Here is a 17,625-nt window from a genome sequence, read left to right as displayed (position 1 = left end):
CCGGTGACGTCGTCTAATAGGATGCGAACGCACTGCGGGGGGAGGAACGGAGGCAAAACGCGGAACCGGATTATCACTCCGCTCCCTCCGCAGGTCTCTGGCAGCCTCCTGCCGTCAGCTCCGCCCACGGGCGGATCCCGGGGGAATTGCGACAGCCGGGGTGGTTGCGGGAATTAGGTCACGTGTGGGTAGGGAGCGGAGACCCAGGGGTCAGGCCAGTCTCTACCATCCTAAGGCTTCCCTGACCTGGAATATCCTTATTTGAGCTAACTTAAGTCTTAAATTTTCCACCCCTCTTTTCCTCCAGCAGGACACGCTTCGTTGTGAATGACCGCAACACGCAGCCCTTGCTCAACTTGTGGCTAGCCATCGGGGCGGGGCGAGGCGAGAAAGCGGAAATGCAGGGCGAGAGCGGGGCGGGATATTCTCCCACCCCCACCCAGGCCACGTGTGCGCGCGCCGTCTATAGTGGGCGGGGACAGCCCGCTCGGGACCCCGCCCCTCCCTTCCTGAGACGCCGCGGCCCTGCGGGCGGGGGCTCCGGTCCGGGCTTTGGCTGCGGCCCCGGTGTAGTAGCGGGGGCGGCGGCCGGGGGCAGCGCGGCTCCTTCCCTTGTTGTGTGTGTCGGTGCCTCCTCGCCATCTTGTTGCAAAGCCTTTTCTTGTCGGCGGGACTCCCGGGGGCCGCGGGGCGGGAGGCATTAGAGGGGGAAAAAGAGAGGGAGAGGAAGGAGGGAGGCAGTGCCGCCTTTTGTTTTTTTGCACCAAAATTTTTTTAATTTGCAAATTATATTTTGCAAATATTTTGGGAAACATTAATTTTTTCTCTCCGTGCTCTCCCGTTCTTCCTTGCGGAGTGCGCTGCGCCGCCCAGCCCTGTCGCCCCCCGGAGGTGATCCCTCCCTCCTGCCTGCCCGCCAGCCTGACCTGTGCCCGGCTCGCGGGCCGCAGTCTCGGCCCCGGCGCGCCCCCGGCAGCTCTCGGCGCGATGAGCATAGAGACGCTACTGGAGGCGGCCCGCTTCCTGGAATGGCAAGCGCAGCAACAACAGAGAGCACGTGGTGAGCGGCCGGGCTGGGCCCCTGGGGCACCGGGGAAGGGGAGACGAGCGACCCTGGTCTCCGAACCCACGCGAAACCGCGGGCAGGACGCCTTCCTGGGCGGCCCGCGAAGCCGGGCAGCTCAAGGTTCCGCACAAGAGCCGCCGCCCGGGGAAAAGTGTTGGGGACAGTAAAATTAATTAATGAATTCATTAACATGCAGTGAGGGACTCGGCTCCTGTGGGCGCCACCTCAGCTGCCTGCCACCCCGTGTGCACCTTTCGTGGGGGGCTCCTTTCGCGTAGGCCAGCGGCGCCCTCGGTATCGCTGAGGATGTGTGAGTCGGTGGGGGGTGGGGTGCGGAATGGTGTTGCGTGGGGGTGGCAGACCCGCGTGTGTGTGCGTGTGTGCACGAGGGATGTGTGATGCGAGCCTCGAGGAGAGCGGATGAACGGACGTGTACACGGGCGAGTGTATAGTGCACACGAGTGGGCGTGTGTGTAACGGAGTTGGGGGGTGGGAATTACTCTACGCCGAGCAGCTCCCCGGCTTCCCTGGTCCTGTGGGGAGGGTGCGGGGGGCGCTCCCGGCCGATCTACGCGCCGCTTGGGGCGGAGGCGGCCTTTGCAGAATGAAATGACATCGCGTGTCTTATGATCCTGGCCAGCCCCGCCTGACCCCGCCTCCCGGGGCTGGGCTGGGTCGCGCTTCAGGGGTTTGGGTGAGACCTGGGCGGATTGGGTGTCTGCGAAATGGCCCGCAGGTCGCTGGGGGCAGTCCCCGGGCCCCCCTTGCTGCGCCCCACTTTAGCCGGTGTGGAATGTGGCGTGTCTGCGCGTTCCAAACCCGCTCTCGGCTGGAATGTTGCGTGTGCCTGCGTTCCAAGCCCGTTGGTTACACCGGGTGGTGACGTGGACGGGCCCCGCCTCCGACCACGTGCACGGGGGACACTCCCGCTGGGGACAGAGCGGCCCGGCCCCTCCCAGCTGCCTCGCGCTCGGCCGGGGGCGGGGCCAGGGCGGGGCTGGCGAGTGGCCTTGTGCGGGGTTGGGCCCTGGCTCCGGCCGCCGGGCACCTCCCAGGGAGAGCCTGTGCACTGGGAGGAGGAGCCGCCGAGCTCACCTGTCGGTTCTCGCCCCAACCTCTGTTTTTGATCCTGGGGCGAGGGAAGCCCTCAGAATCGCAGAGCGACAGGACATTTAGAACTCACATATTCCCATTGACGTTTAGGGGAACGTTCTCACCAGGACCTCCTGGCTGTAGCCCTAGCCACATTGTGGAATGAGCCAGGCGGAGAAGGGGCAAACTTTGGCGTTCCCTCGTTAGGAAACGAGGATTTCAGATGCTTCCAGTCCCACCCGCCCTGTCGGTGGTCCCCAGCTTCAGGGTGCTGCAGAAATAGGGGTTGGAGGGGAAGACCTCCGTTTTCCGACCATTGCGAGGCCCTCGGCCCTGGATCGGTGTGTGTACGATATCCGGGGATTCCTGTCCCTTCCAGCCTCCCTTCCCCTCCTCCTGACGGGTTCGTTGTGGTGAAGAGAGTGCTTCGCCCTCCTTTTCTTTCTCTCTGCCTATTGTTGCTTCAATGATGAGTCATGCAGGAGGTAGTAGTGTGTGTTGTGTGCGCGCGCGCCCTGCAGCTTTTGCCGCGGCGGCGGAGGGGGTGGGGTGGGGGGAGCGGCAGCGGGCCAGGGGCGGGGGAGCGGCAGGTTCGCCCGGCCTAGTAGGTCGACCGGCCTCTCAAGGTCAGGAGTCACTCGAGATCTGTGAGACTGAGATGCTTGGATTTTGCGAGATTGATGGGCTGGGACCTCAGCCCGCGTGCCCCTCCTCCTTATCTCCGGGGTCCCCAGTAGGGTCAGGCCCTGGGCAGTGCTGGTTGTGACCGAGAATGTCTCGTCTGCGGACGAGTGGGCGAGGGGAGGAGGGTGCGTGGACAAGAACTGGAGAGACTTGAGTCACCTGCTGCCACCATCAACACAGTGCATTTGAGGGGTACCTATTATGTCCTCTCAGGCACTGTGCTAGAGGTGAGCAGGATTGACCCTGCTCTTTCCCCAAGGGAACACTCACTTCACCTTCAGTTTGCCCTCAGGCTGATTGGTTTTGTGGGGAAGGGGAGAAGCCCGCCCCGCCCCCACTGCCATCTCCCCCACCCTTTCCAAAATACTAAGGCCAGAGCTGGCAGTAAGAAGGACAGGGATGATGTGTGCAACACTGTGAAGGAGCCTGGGAATGGTTCCCTCCTAAGAAGTTGCAGAGCCCTGCCCCTCCCCCAGGTGGTGAGAACTGGGGGCAGGGAGCTGAGTAGAGGCCCTGTTTTAACTGACCAGTCACAGTTCCTTCTTGTTGGGGCCAGGAGTTCTTAGGGAATGGGTGGTGCAAAGCCAGATGGACTCCAAAAGCCCACATGCCCATGTGGCTGGACTTAGCTGCAGCACTTACATCTCAAATTCATTTCTTCCCCCTCCTTGAGGTTCTGTCCTCTGACTTGGGGTGGGGATGGTGGGAGAAAAGAGGTCGCTGACCTGCTGAGCAGCTCTGAACAGGGATTCTCATGTCCATGCCCCATTTCAGTTTCAAGGGTGGATGTGCGCACACGTGCATGTGGGAGAGGGAAGAAGTGGTCAGCAGCATTGAAAAAGAAGTCATTTCCAGCATTCACGGAGGTGGCTCAAATGGGACGGAGGTGGCTCAAATGGGACCGACTCTCTTCTACCTGACCTAGTCACGTGGCAGGTGGGGGGTAGGGGCTGCCCTATCCACAAGTTCCCTGTTGTCCTGAAAAAGGGGCAAACTCCCCCTGAACACTGGAGGCTACCTAGTGTTGACTCTGGCCCCTGAATCACCCCAGATGTGTCATGCTGAATTCTCTGGGGCCCCCTCATGTGCATGTTTGGGAATGGGAGAGGGAGTGCACCCCTGGGTGCCCCACAGCGTTATTTCACAGGGACTCAATCTGTTTTGTTCCTGAGGGAGTCCCCTGACTGCCAGTTTGCTCCCCCCCTTTTGTTTCCCCCTCCCCAGGGCATAGGAAGAGGGTCGCTGCTGGGTGGGGAGGAGGCAGGAAGCTTTGGTGGGCTGGATCTGGCCCAGGACACCCCCTCTTCATCACCAGTCAAGACTTTCCATGCTGATCCAGGTGTGATACAGCTTGGCCATTCACCTGGGTCCCTCCTGGCACCTGTGAGGCATACCTGCCTGACCCTGGAAGAGAGAGGATAGGTGAGGAGGTTGTTGCCATCTCCTGGATGAGCTGTGGAGTTGCTTTAAAATAAGGGAATATGAGGTTTACTTTCAGTCTAGGTTCCCAGGGCACCTGTCTTTGGGGCTTGGGGCCCTCTCTGTTGCACTGCTAATGGGAGAGTGGAACCCTGGTCCCAAAGCCAATGAAGGAATTTGGGTTGTTTCCCAAAGGAATGAAGGTGGGCTGTGTTGGGCCCTGGAGCTCTGCGGAAGGAGATGGGGTGGGGGGAGGTGGGGAGCAGTGTGGGGGATGGACTAGGTAGCTGGTAGGTGGAACTCTCCGTAGACTTCTCTGCTAGTGTGGTCTCTGGGAACCTGGAATGCTGTTAGCTGGTTTTCTCTGGGGCTGTAACATAAGCCAGTGCCGGCCTAAAAGGCCTGGGAGAGCCCTCGTTGGAGCAGGCCTGGCAGCTCCCCTTTCTGAAGGGCAGGGGAGCTGCGGAAGAGGCCTGTGCTGCTGGGAGACTGCCGAGTGCTTCCCCTCTCACAACCCTGCTCTACTTCCTCCTCCAGCCTCTTCTCCCCTGCGGGAGGGAGGAGCTTGGAGCAGGCCTGGCTTGTGCACACTTTGTTGGTTGGCTTGAGGGCCCTCAGCCCCAGACACCATTGGAGGGGTTGATGCCCTCCTCTGTAGGGGGCTCTTAGCTTACCGGGTCCTCCAGCCCCACCCCTTGTGGCGTGGTATGTTTGGGGCGTGTCTTCGGGCTCCTGCTGTCAGCCCCGTTAGTCTGCAGTGTGGCCAGTCCCCAACCGCAGAAGGGCTGGTTGACCAGCCTGCACCCTGGCCTGGGGGGGCTACGGCTGCTCCCCAGGGACCCTGCCCAGCCCTGTAGCCAGGGAACCGGATTGGTGGGGCCTGGCCAGCCCTGGGCAGGGTGGAGGTGGGGAGGTACTTGTGGCTCAGGAAGGGCCCTCCCCTTCCCCTGGTGCAGGCCAGCCCCTTGAGCGGGCCTCACCTTGAAGCAGGGCTGGCGTGGGGATGCTGAACAGACAGGTGTGGGCTGCTTTCTTTTCCTTTCTGCCTGCCTCTTCCCTTTCTGGTTGTGCTGCTGGTGGTGGGAACGGCCAGGGGGAGGGATTTGGGACCCATGAGTTCTAGCACCACAAAAGGCAGAGAAGGACTGAATGGGTTTTGTGTGGTCTCCGAGGAAACCAGACACTGGGACCTGGCCTGGGACTCCTGGGCCTGATGTCCTCATGTGTGAACTGAAGGTGATGTCCCTGCCCTGCCTGTGGCATGGACTTGCATGAGGATTCAGACAGAGGGGGTGTGTGTGTGTGTGTGTGTGTGTGTGTGTGTGTGTGTGTGCACGCGCACACGCGCCAGCACGGCAGGTATGGGCATCCACCAGGCGTCAGAATTCCTGGCTGGGTCTGGTTCCAGTTTACCTGTTACTTGCTCTGTGACCCTCAACAAATCACTTTACCTCTCTGAGCTCATTTATTTCATCTTGAAATGAAGATGCTGCCTGCCTTCTGGAAGGTACTTGGCAAATACCGTTGAAGACCTTCCCCCAAAGCTGTGCTCTGTTCACCTCTCCTACATACTCCTGTGGTGGCTTGTGAGGTCTTTCGCTGAACTGGCCTCTTTCTGCCCAGGGTGATCCACCTATCACCCCATGCACCTCAGCCTTGTTGTTCCTGAATTTCCCTGCCCCCCTAACCCCTTAACCTTCAGGTCGCCAGGCCTCCAGCATCCCCTCGGACAGCTCCTGCTGTCCTTCTACCACCCTTCTCCTCTCCTAGCATGGATTATTCTGTTACTTGTCCTTCCTTTCATCCCCTAGGTCTTGGGCTCCTCAAAGGCAGAGACCAGGCCTCTTTTCACTGTTCACTGCCATGCCCCCAGCATTTAGCCCCCGTGCCTGGCTGGGTGTGGATAGGCATTTGTGGTGTCTCAGGCTGAGTAGGCGTGTCCCTGAGCACTGACTGGGACAGCGTCAGAGGATGCCTTGTGGTTGGAAGACTTCAGAAGCCGAAGCCCAGGACTTTGGCCTACTGAGAAACCCCTTGTGTTCTCTCTGCGTAGAGGAGCAGGAGCGGCTTCGCTTGGAGCGGGAGAGGGAGCAGGAGCAGAAGAAGGCCAGCAGCCTGGCCAGGCTGGCCCATGCCCTGCCCGTGGAGGAGCCCCGCATTGAAGCACCACCCCTACCTCTGTCCCCCCCAGCACCCCCTCCAGCGCCCCCACCCCCACTTGCCACCCCCACCCCACTGACTGTCATTCCTATTCCAGTAGTGACCAACTCTCCTCAGCCCCTGCCCCCGCCCCCACCGCTGCCTCCTGCAGCCCAGCCTTTGCCTCTGGCACCTCGCCAGCCAGCCCTGGTTAGCACCCCTGGACTCAGCATTAAGGAGTCTGCTCCCTTGCCTACTAGGCCACAGGTGCCCAATCCCACTCCCCTGCTGCCAGACTCCAAGACCACCCTTGCACCCACTGGCAGCCCCAAGCCTTTGCAGCCACTCCCCACACCCATCCTGACCATAGCACCTCACCCTGGAGTTCAGCCCCAGCTGGCCCCGCAGCAGCCACCCCCACCCACTCTTGGGACCCTGAAGTTGGCACCAGCGGAAGAAGTCAAATCCAGCGAACAGAAGAAGAGGCCTGGGGGGTGAGTGAGGTGTAGCCGAGTCGGGGCTGGTGGGATGGAGAATTGCCCACATTTTGGGCAGTGTGTGCAAGAGAAGGTAGCCCCCCCTCCTAAACTCATCCTTCAAAGCGGTATCCTACCTCACCAGTTGAGAAGTACCCTGCTGTATTTGGACAGTTCTCACTGTGCCTGTGTCTATCCCCACCGAGGGAGTGGGGAATGGCCATGGGCCTCTGTTGCCAGGCTTCTTTGTTCTCTGACCCCCTCAAGGATGGGTCGATGGCATTGCCAGGCCTTTGGACAGAGTATTGGATTGGAGATCTCTTGGGTGAGGGCTGGGGCCAATTGGCTATTTCTGTGAGCCCCAGGAGACCCTCTGTCTCCTCAGAGGTGGACAAGAGCAGGATGGAGGGTTAAAGGATTGTGAATTATGAACGTACATGTGCCCTCCAGGGGGTATATCCACCTCCGTGCAGGGTGAACGTCTCCCATGGCAGCTTTGTACGGAGAATCTGGGGAGCAAACCACCTGTGGCATTTGGGGAGTGGGGGCAGGGAGCAGGAAGGCCACCGAATTGGGTCCTCCTCCCTGAACCTCCTTCCTGTCTGTCTGGGTTTCAGGATCGGAACCAGAGAAGTACACAACAAATTGGAGAAGAACAGGTGTGTGTGCTTGCGTGTGTATCTCTGGGCCCGACCAGCCTCCTATGGGGACTGCTCCCACCCTTGGTCCCCCAAACTCTCCTGGGGCCTTCCTCCCCACCCCCATCCCCCAGGTGCTGGCTAACCAGCGCCACTCCCTCTCCCCAGGAGGGCCCATCTGAAGGAATGCTTTGAGACCCTGAAGCGCAACATCCCCAACGTGGACGACAAGAAGACGTCGAATCTGAGTGTGCTGCGGACGGCGCTGCGGTACATCCAGGTATGGGGAAGGGAAGCACCGCCGAGAGGAGGGCGGGCGGTGGCCGCGGCGCCAGCTTCCTCCCCACTCCCGCCCGCCCTATTCCCCTAGCCGCGGCCCCGCCCCGCCTCGCTCCCTCTCCGGCTCCCCCGCCCGCCTCCACGCGGGCGCTGAGCACATGGCTCGGCTGACGTCAGCGGGGCTCCCCGCCCGCGAGGGGGCGGGCGAACCGGCGCGTGCGCGGGGGAGGGCGGCAGCGGCGTTCCCCTCTCCCCCTACCCCAGCAGGGCCGCCCCACGGAGCCCCGCCATCTGCACCACCACCGCAGCTCGGTTTTGAGACCAGGCGCCGGGGTTCGCGTTAGCGTCCGGCGCAGTTAGTGTCCCAGCGGGTGAGAAGGGCGTGGAGCGGCCCCCGGCGCCTCCACCCCCCCCCCCCCCCGCAGTGCCTGGGCGGGAACCCGGACTCGGCCCGAGAGTCTGTCGCTCGTGGAGGGGTGGGGAGTCCCCTGGGCGTGGCTGCTTGCAGACGGCGGCGAGCCGCTGAGTCCCCCCCCACTCCGACTCTGACCCCAGAATGATTACGATCCTTCAGTGAGAGCGTTGAGGTGCCACGACTGGATTTGGGGGGTTAAACCTGGAGGCTGGGGAAATGTGGTCTGGGTGACCAAAGCAGTCCTGGGGTTACCGAACCTTTAAAAAATTACGCTCTCCTCCTGCTTAGGTTTTTAAAAGCCTCTTTTAAGGGGGCCCTCCTGGCCGTGTGCCCCAACCCCCTTTGGGCACTGGCTTCTCTCCGCTGTACGGGAGGAGGGGGAGCGGGCTCCCGCCAGATAAGACAGTTGCCATGACGGCCCCGTGTTTCGGTTTCCCTGGAAACCGGCCGAGGGTTCCGCGTGCCGGGTAGGAGACTGTGGGGGTGGGGCGGGTGGCCACGCTCGGCTGCCGCGGAGACGGAGTCGGAACCGAGCCGTTGGGGAGTGGGAGGGACTTAGAGCTCCCTGCCCGCGCGGGGTGGGGGCGGGGGCAGCTTGGGGTCCCCCAGTCGGCACACTCGGGCAGCAGGGGGTGAGGGGGAGCCGGGCAGCGTCAAAGGTCCCGTGGTCAGGGGTCCGACCGAACTACGAGGGGGGAGGCGTGGCCTCCCCCCTCCCCCCCGGTCAAGACTGCGGGGTCACAGCCCTGAGGTAACCGGAGCCTGACTCGTTCGAGAGGCGGAGGCGCTGTTACGCCACTGCTCCCAGCCAGCGGCTCCCTCCCGGCCTCCCGCGAACGCGCGCCCTTCCGCCCGCCCTGCAGGCGAGAGGGCGTGGCTGGCGCGGCTCCAGGCAGCTTCCCGGCACCCGAGAGGGGTGGAACCGAGCTCGGGGATTGGCAGGGCCGGGTGGGGGCGGGGCTTCCGCGCGCCGAGCGGTGGGTTGCCGCGGGCCGGGAGTGACGCTGCAAAGCCGAGTCCGCGTGGGTGCGCGCGTGCTCCGGGAGGGGCGGGGCCTCGATTGCGGCAGGTCTGGCCTCGGAGGAGGAGGGGCCGGAGGTGCGGAAATTGGAGGGTCCCCAGGAGGCTTACTTTTGACAAGTCTTTGTACAACTTGGTCTTGAGAATATTACTGGTTCTTCAGTCATTCACAGTCACATGACCTAGGAGCAAATCCTTGTCCAAATGCTGTGATGTTTTCTGTGAATATCAGTTTCTTCTGTACTGCCATTTTGCTAAATAAGAAAAAAATAGTATCTTCCTCGTGGGGATGTTAGGAGGATTCGCGCTCTAAATACCAACTTAATCACAATTACTGAGACACGGGAAGGATGGAATAGCACATTCCACTTTATAGGCCGGTAGCAGACATGGGCCTAGGCTGAGTAGGCGGTGAGGCGTACCCAGGCTGTTCGTAAGAGATACTTGTATCGGGGCTGGCAACGGAGTCAGAAATAGAAAACTTACAAGGCCTTCTAAATCCTTAACCTCACTCATTTGTTTATTCATTTAGGTACTTTGGACAGCTCTGTGTTTGATTCTGAGAATAAAGCAGGGAGCAAAGAAAAAAGTGCGGGTTTCTGTCTTCATACGTTAGTCACGTGTTTGGTGTTGGTGGCAGAGTAGAAACAAAGGACTGTGCCATGGGGATGTAATAGGGACAGGGGTCACAGAATCTGTTCTAGGGAGTGAGGGAAGTTGTAGCTGAGGAAGGGGCATTCAAGCCGCGACCTGAAGGTTTCAGGATGACCTAGGCAAAGCAGAGGGCAGAAGGCCCAATGCCTTCTCTGAAGCTTCTCCAGCACTGGGGAGCAGAATGCAGTTTTGGAAGTTAAAGGTGTTCACGAGGGTTGCCGTGGAGAGATGGGGACAGCAGGGCACTAGCTGGGAGTGAATGGGAATAGTAGAGAGACCACGTGAGCTGTGTAGACTCAAGGCTTTGGGTGTGTGCTGAGGTGGGCAGGCTGTCACCCCTGGCCAACTCAGGGTGGCTTGGAGGTGCTTAAGGGATTTGAAGCAAGCCACTGTGAAATGGACGAAAACAGGAAGAGGAGTAGGCAGGTACCAAACTATGCATCCAGGCAGTCTTAGGGAATGTGTTTAAAATGAAGCAGTGTGGACAAAGCTAGAATCTGGGGAAGCTTTCCAGGGGCCTCTAGGCTTGTGGAGAACTGGGCTAGTTAAGAAAAAGAGGTCTTGACCTCTGAGTTCCTCCCAGAGCCAGAAATCTGCTCTCCCTGCTGGTGTGTAAAGTTTAGGACAGCCACTTCTAGCCCCCAGCAGCCAGGTTCAAGTGAGAGCTTACTCACCACAGGCCCCATCATTGGTATGGCATCATGTCCAGCACAGGCCTCTCAGGGTAGAGCCAGGTGAGAAGCCAGGTGTGTGTGTGTGTGTGTGTGTGTGTGTGTGTGTGTGTGTGTGTAAGGGAGGGATCTTTCTGGCAGAACTGTGGAGAGAAGCAGGTTAAATCTCAAAAGCCAGGTGTGTGTGTGTGTGTGTGTGTGTGTGTGTGTGTATGTGTAAGGGAGGGATCTTTCTGGCAGAACTGTGGAGAGAAGCAGGTTAAATCTCAAAAGCCAGGTGTGGGTGTGTGTGTGTGTGTGTGTGTGTGTGTGTGTGTAAGGGAGGGATCTTTCTGGCAGAACTGTGGAGAGAAGCAGGTTAAATCTCAAAAGCCAGGATGCAGAGGAGGCTGTGTGTGACCCGGGACTGCTGGCAGAACTGTAAAACTACCGGGTTTCAGGCCAGAACAGAGTAAGGTTCTATCTAGGTTATGTGTTGTAGCAGTCATGGTCGAAGGCATCTTTGAGTGGTGAGGTCAGAAATACAAAGAGTTTGGAGCTACTGGAGGGAGTGGGTGAAGTCGAGGATCTTGCCATACCCAGGAGGGAAGGCTGCTCCGCTCATAGTAAATGGAGTCAAGGGAAACCTGGTGTGATGGGTGACTGATTCTCCTGTGATAAAGGAGAGGGACAGGATAGAGGTGGGAATCCACAGGCTCACTTCCTCACAGATCCTTTCCGTGGGGCTAAGATATGCATAGTTCTGTCATAGTTCTGGTAGAGTCAAGGGAGAAAAGCTAATTATGGAGTAGTCCAGGCTTTTACTCACAGCATAGGATAGGGACAGTGTGTATTGAGGTTGAAAGACAAAACAGGAAGTTTTTAGGGGTGATTTTAGTGTGTGATTAAGTACTAATCGTCTTGTTAAGTGCTCGGGTGTGGGCTTGGAGCGCAAGCAGATAAGAGGCAGAGAGGTGAAAAAGGGTCTGTGTGTGTGAGAGGATTCAGAGAGGAAAACGGAGACTAGCTGGGTAGTTTGGTGTGTGCAGGTTCGGTGGGTTCTGCACCTGCGTGGCCAACAAGCCTTGGAAGCCAGGAGCTCAGGAGCAGCGTGGGTTCCCAGGCTTTGGGATGCTGCAGGGCAAGAGTGGCCGTGTTTGGTGGCCCCAGCACTCCTGACATGCCTGGGCCAAGGAGAAGCTGGCAGTGGGGAGGCCTGCGAGGCTTCAGGGGGTCCGTTTAATAAAGCGTCAGAGTCAGGAGGTCACAGAGGAACAGAGGACGGGAGCTGAAGCAGAGCGCTGGCCTTTTGGAGCTGCAGAGAAGTCTCTCGTGTGAGGGGAGACTGGGGATCCTTCTGATAGGGGAGGCATGGCCTGTGTGAGGGGCCCCAGCTGCCCGTGCGCCTGGAGGGGCTGAAGCAGCTAGGGGTCCCGTGGCCAAGGGCGCTCCCTACTGGTGTTCTTAGTGAGGTGGGTGCCTCCGGGTCATGGGACAGGGCCAGCCCCGACCCTGTGGTGGAGGTGGCGGCAGTGCTCGTTGTGAGAGGTGCTGTGGAACTGTTCGTTGTTCGTTGGTCAGTGCAACTCAGCTACAGGTGTGGAAGGGGGGGGCACATTCCAGGGTTAGGGGGTCGGTCAGCAGCCTGGAGAGGAGCCCAGAGGGCGCAGGCAGTGAAACCACATTGTTGAGAGACAGCCCAGGGAGGCACCATGGGGAGTACCCCATGGGGGGCCGGCGGGGTGGGACAGAGCCAGCAGCTGCCCGGGATGAAGGAAATGCTCTGCCCGGGATGAAGGAAATGGAGGCAGGTCGTGAAGAAATGGGGGGGGAGGGGTCGGTGTGCCACAAAGTCTCAGGGGCATGCTGAGGGACACTGAAGTGGAGGAGACTAGGGGATGATGCTGTGAAGAGAAGGGCATGATAATGTGGGGTTCTTTGGGGAATGAGTTCCAAGGAGGGTAGCTTGTGGCTCGGTGACTGACAGTGTGGTATGAGTGGTGTCTTGAGCAGCACTGAGAAGTCTGTTTCCCCTTCTGTTCCCCACAGGATGGAGGGAGGAGGCTGCAGGGAGGGTGGAGGGGAGGGCGTTTATCCCAGGGTAGGGAGAGCTGACCTGCATCCATGCTTTCTGTCTGTGGTGCCCGCTGGAGCGCCTGCAGTCCACAGGACATGGGGCCCCCCCGGGCCTGGCCACGAAACAGGGGCGGCTGTGGTCTCCAGCAGCCCCCTCCCTGCGGGCCTACCACTGGGGGCTGAGAGACCTTGAGAGCAGGGTGCCCCAGGGGAGCGGTCGGCAGTACTGGGGGCCTTAGAGCTCCTGCTCAGGGTATGCTTCAGGCCCTTGCCTTGTTCTCCAGTCTCTGAAGAGGAAGGAGAAGGAATACGAGCATGAGATGGAGCGGCTGGCGAGGGAGAAGATTGCTACCCAGCAGCGGCTGACAGAGCTCAAGCATGAGCTGAGCCAGTGGATGGATGTGCTGGAGATCGACCGTGTGCTCCGGCAGACCGGCCAGCCCGAGGACGACCAGGCCTCCACCTCCACGGCCTCTGGTGAGCACCCTCCTGCCCCTCCCTGGCCAGGCCCTTGCCCCCCAGCTCCCTGTCCCCGGACCCTGGGGGCATTTACTGCTCCGACCTCTTGTTTCCCAACCCTTTCTAACCTGTTCCTGTCCCCATGTCCCCCCACAGAGGGTGAGGACAACATAGACGAGGATATGGAGGAGGACCAGGCTGGCCTGGGCCCACCTAAACTGAGTCATCGCCCCCACCCGGAGCTGCCGAAGCCCCCACCCAGTGCTGCCCCGGCACCTCTGCCTCCCCATCCACACCCCCACGCCCAGCCTGTGGCCCTGTCTCCCGTCCACCTGCCTGGGCAGCAGCCCCCGCCACCACAGAAGACACCGCTGCCGGCCCCTCCACCCCCAGCGGCTGCCCCTGCCCAGACGCTGGTGCCGGCTCCAGCCCATCTAGTGGCGGCAGCTGGCGGGGGCTCCACGGTCATCGCCCACACGGCCACCACCCACGCCTCAGTCATCCAGACTGTGAACCACGTTCTCCAGGGGCCAGGCGGCAAGCACATCGCCCACATCGCCCCCTCAGCCCCTAGCCCTGCTGTGCAGCTGGCCCCCGCCACGCCCCCCATCGGCCACATCACCGTGCACCCTGCCACCCTCAACCACGTGGCCCACCTCGGCTCCCAGCTGCCCCTGTATCCACAGCCCGTGGCGGTGAGCCAGCCCGTGGCGGTGAGCCACATCGCCCACACCCTCTCACACCAGCAAGTGAATGGCACAGCTGGGCTGGGGCCCCCGGCCACTGTCATGGCGAAGCCAGCTGTGGGGGCTCAGGTGGTGCACCACCCCCAGCTGGTGGGCCAGACAGTGCTCAACCCTGTGACCATGGTCACCATGCCCTCCTTCCCAGTCAGCACACTCAAGCTGGCTTGAGGAGGAGGCCACTCAGAGGCCCCCAGTGGGGGCAGGGAGGGGGACCCGTCCCCCGCTCTCCCACCCACCAGCTCCACACATTCCAGCCAGGCCCAGGCCCGACCCCCCCCCCCACACACACACACCCACCCCCAGGCCTCCTAGGGGAAGGGGGTGCAGAGACTCTGAGCCAGGGGAGGGAGGGTCACCTAGGGAGCTGGGCACAGGGCAGGGGGTTACCCTCACTGCACTAGGACTTGAGCAAGTGACGAGACACTCTGGTGAATGTGTCACTCTGTCTGGCCTGGTGCCAGCTCCAGTGCCGTTCCTGCCTCCCCACCTTGTACCCTGCAACCCTGTGCGATGTGGCTGTTGTGTTCTCCCAGCTTCCCCACCCTGCCTGCCTTCCTGCGCTGCTGCTGCTGCTACTGCTCTGGCTAATGAGGTGGCCGAGCTCCCGGCCCTCTGTCCTGAGCCTCAGCCTTCTTTTCCCAGGCGCTCAGAGGGGAAGTGGTTAGGGAGCAGGACTGAAGCAACTTGACCTGGGGAGCTGGGGAGCTGGGTGCCTGGGGGGGCTCTGCTCTGAGTACAGGTGACAGATCCTAGCTGCTGTGCAGTCCCATCCGGACAGCTGGGCACCCCAGCCTGGGGCTCTCCGACCCAGTCGTAGTCACTGATTTGTTACCACAGAAACTAGTTAAGAGGAGTCTCTACCAGCAACTTATCCCATGCTGTTGCTGAGCTCCCTGAGTCCCCCCCAAGTCCTTGCCACTGGGCTCCTGACCTCAGGCGGGGAGGCTGAGGGTGGGGGCTGGGAAGGAAGGGCTTGGCCATCCTGCCCCCACGCCCACCCCACCACTGGCCTGAGGCTGAACTGAGGAGAGAGCTTCTCTGGGTCTCTGTCCCCAGCCCTGGGCCTGGCTCATGGCTTCCCAAAAGCAGAGGGGCTGGGGTGCGGTCACTTCTGCTGCTCCAGTTCCCTGGCCTCTGGTCAGAGCCGTGCGCGCCCTGAGGGGTGGGTATGCTGGAGTGCCTGCTGCAGCCTCTGGTCTGGGTCTTAGGAAGTCCAAATCCAGGGCCTGGGCCAAATCCCCAGCATCACCCCCCGCCCCCAGCGTCCCTGGTGCCCTGGGGGGACCTGTAGAGCAGGGAGGACGACTGCTGCTTGTGCCCCAACTAATTTGTCTTTGGCATCCTCTCTCTCCCCGAACGTCAGCTTTTCTCCACTGGGCTCTTCTGAGTGTCCCACAGCCTTTCTCTGAGGAAGGTCCTTAAGTTGGATCTAGGGCAAGGCTGAGCTTGGGGTGGGTAGTGAGGGGGCCTTTGTGCAGGGCCTGCTTCTTGCCCTGCCTTTGCCTCTTCCCACTGCTTTGGCTTCTCTTTTTATGTGGCTATTTATTACAAGTGGCCTTGTGTTAGACACACAGTTGTACACACGTGCACACTCGCCTCCCCACCTGAACGCGCATGGTGGCCTTTCAGCATGGGGCAAGGAAGCCAGTGTCCGTAGGTGTGAAGTTTGCTCTGATGAGCAGGGGGAGCGACCTACAGGATACTGAGGAGGCTGGCAGAGGTCCCTTTCAGTTCTTTCCTAGTCTTGGAGACCTCCCAGGGGCCTATTCTCCTTTGTCTTGCCTGGGGTGGGGAAAGGGAAGGCCTCTGGTCATCCTAGAGGCCCCCAATAGGGAGCTTCACAAGCTCTCTGCCTTCCTGCCCCTGCAGCCACCTCCTGCCACCCTGGTTCTTGGGGAACCAGTCTCCGCTTTTCCCTGAGTGATACCAACTGAAAGAGCAGAGGGAGCCGGACGGGCCTGGTGCCCAGGGAATAGTCAGAGAAGCATTGGGGAGCCTGCCCTTTCAAGCTCTCTTCACCTCCCTGCATCCTGAGGCCATTCCAGAGTTGAAAGAGTGTCAACCAGTGGCCTCTCGGGCCTGCACAGATACCTCATCCGCCCGCTCACCGCCCCTGCCCCTCCCCACCCCTAGCAGTGGGGGCCTTCGAATCTAGTGCCGAATGACTATGTCCAGATTGGTGACGATGGGTGTTGTTGCTGTTGTTTTTGTTGTTGTTTGTGAATGCTGTGATGCTGTGTGCCCGAGAGGGCAGCCGCCGCCCAGCCCTTCCGTGGGCATCTCCCCTCTGAGAGCTGTCAGGACCACGTCTGTCCTCACCCTGTGGGACCGCCTGCCCCTCCCCCTCCCCAGCCCTTCCAGCCTGGGGGACGCGTGCGTGCACACACACATACACACACACACACACACCTTACCTCTCATGCGTGTTTTACTTTTTGACGTTAAGAGTGGCTCACTGGCTGGGAGCCTTTACCTCGGGGAGAGGGGGAGGTTGGTTCCTTGGGGGCCAAAGAAGGGCAGGGAGTGCCTGGAGGGGAATTGGGGGGTCACTATAACTCCTGCTCTCCAGGAACAGCTTCTCCCCCATCCCAGGGTTCCATCCCCATCCCCCAAAGAGGTGGCCCTTGTTTACAGTGAGGACTCGGTCACTGTGTCTCCGTTTCCTGAAATATAAACTGTAGCGACCCCAGACTGTAGAGATTTTTATGTGTTTGGATACATCTGCTGTGTGGGAAAAAAAAAAAAAAAAACAACTACAAAAAACCCTAATTTTGTACATATTGTATTTTTACTATTGAACTGTATTCTAGTGGCTGTTCATGCTCCAAGACTTTAGGTATTGAGACATGAATACTATCCATGTAATAAGCACTTGCCTGGAATAAAATACAAAACTGAAATAAACCTGCACTGAAACCAGAGACGGAGCCGCCAGGCTGCAGCATCCGGGTCAGTCTGTTGCCACAGGACGCCACGACCGCTCGGGAAGGACCTCCAGCAAGAAGCATCGGGGGTCTCACCCTGTCGACAACCCTCAAAGGGTCCTCTAGCAGCTTTGGAGCTGGTCGGTTTTAGAAGACATGGCCTGCCAGTTCTGACACCAACGTTCAGTCCTCAGCAAGCCTTGAGAACTGTAGTGCTGGTCTTCCTTACGCTTGTGTAATACTTTCTACTTCCTCAAACCATTCCTACAAACACTATCTTGTTTCATCTCTTCACAGCATGGTGGAGTACATAAGCCAAGAACTAGCCCTGTTCTGGCAGGTAAGGAAACAGGTTAGAGGTGGCCAAGTGACGTGTTGTGGTCACAAAGCTAGCCTGGGAGCTTAGGGAGTCAGAGCTCTGGGCAGGGTTCCCCAGCGTGTGCCACTCTGCCTTGGGGCCTGCCAAACAGCTAGGGATCCCCAACTGGAGAAAGCTCCAATAGGAAAGGTGGAGGACTCCCAGGGGGCCGGGGATTGGGGTTCAGTGCATGGAAAGGGGAGAGGCTTCCTGAGAAGGGAGGTGCTTCTGAGGTGCTAAGTCAGGCCAGGTCATCTGGGGAGTCCATAAGGGAAAGGAACAGAAGTTGGAAGTCAGGACTCAGAGAACCGTGTTCTAAGATGGACCTGGAAGACCCTTGTCCTTAAAACTGCATCCCTCCCAAGTTAGGGGAACCCAGCCCTTTGGCAGGCTGTCTCAAGGAGGAAGCGGGGTCGGTGAGGAAGAGGCTTTGCTATAGACCAGGCAGGCCGCCTTGTCCAGCTCCCAGACTATATACAGCTTCCCCACTCCCAGCCCCAGCCAGAGGAATGAAGTTAGCTTCTCTTTCT

The 17,625-nt window shown here is 59.9% G+C and overlaps 1 protein-coding gene across 1 annotated transcript; it reads left to right on the top strand.

Moving 5' to 3' along the window:
• The first annotated feature begins 182 nt into the window (after positions 1-182).
• Positions 183-16,734, top strand: MNT (MAX network transcriptional repressor). Its single transcript, XM_045984706.1, has 6 exons — positions 183-1,060; positions 6,315-6,894; positions 7,494-7,535; positions 7,683-7,794; positions 12,893-13,085; positions 13,224-16,734. Exons 1-6 carry the CDS (start codon positions 988-990, stop codon positions 13,979-13,981), a joined length of 1,758 nt encoding a protein of 585 aa, XP_045840662.1. The 5' UTR covers positions 183-987; the 3' UTR covers positions 13,982-16,734.
• Positions 16,735-17,625: the final 891 nt, after the last annotated feature.

The sequence above is a fragment of the Meles meles genome, chromosome 18 (assembly GCF_922984935.1).
Source record: "Meles meles chromosome 18, mMelMel3.1 paternal haplotype, whole genome shotgun sequence".
NCBI classification, from domain to species: domain Eukaryota; kingdom Metazoa; phylum Chordata; class Mammalia; order Carnivora; family Mustelidae; genus Meles; species Meles meles.
The sequence above is the reverse complement of the archived record's forward strand: the minus strand, read 5'-3'. Positions and strand labels throughout refer to the sequence as shown.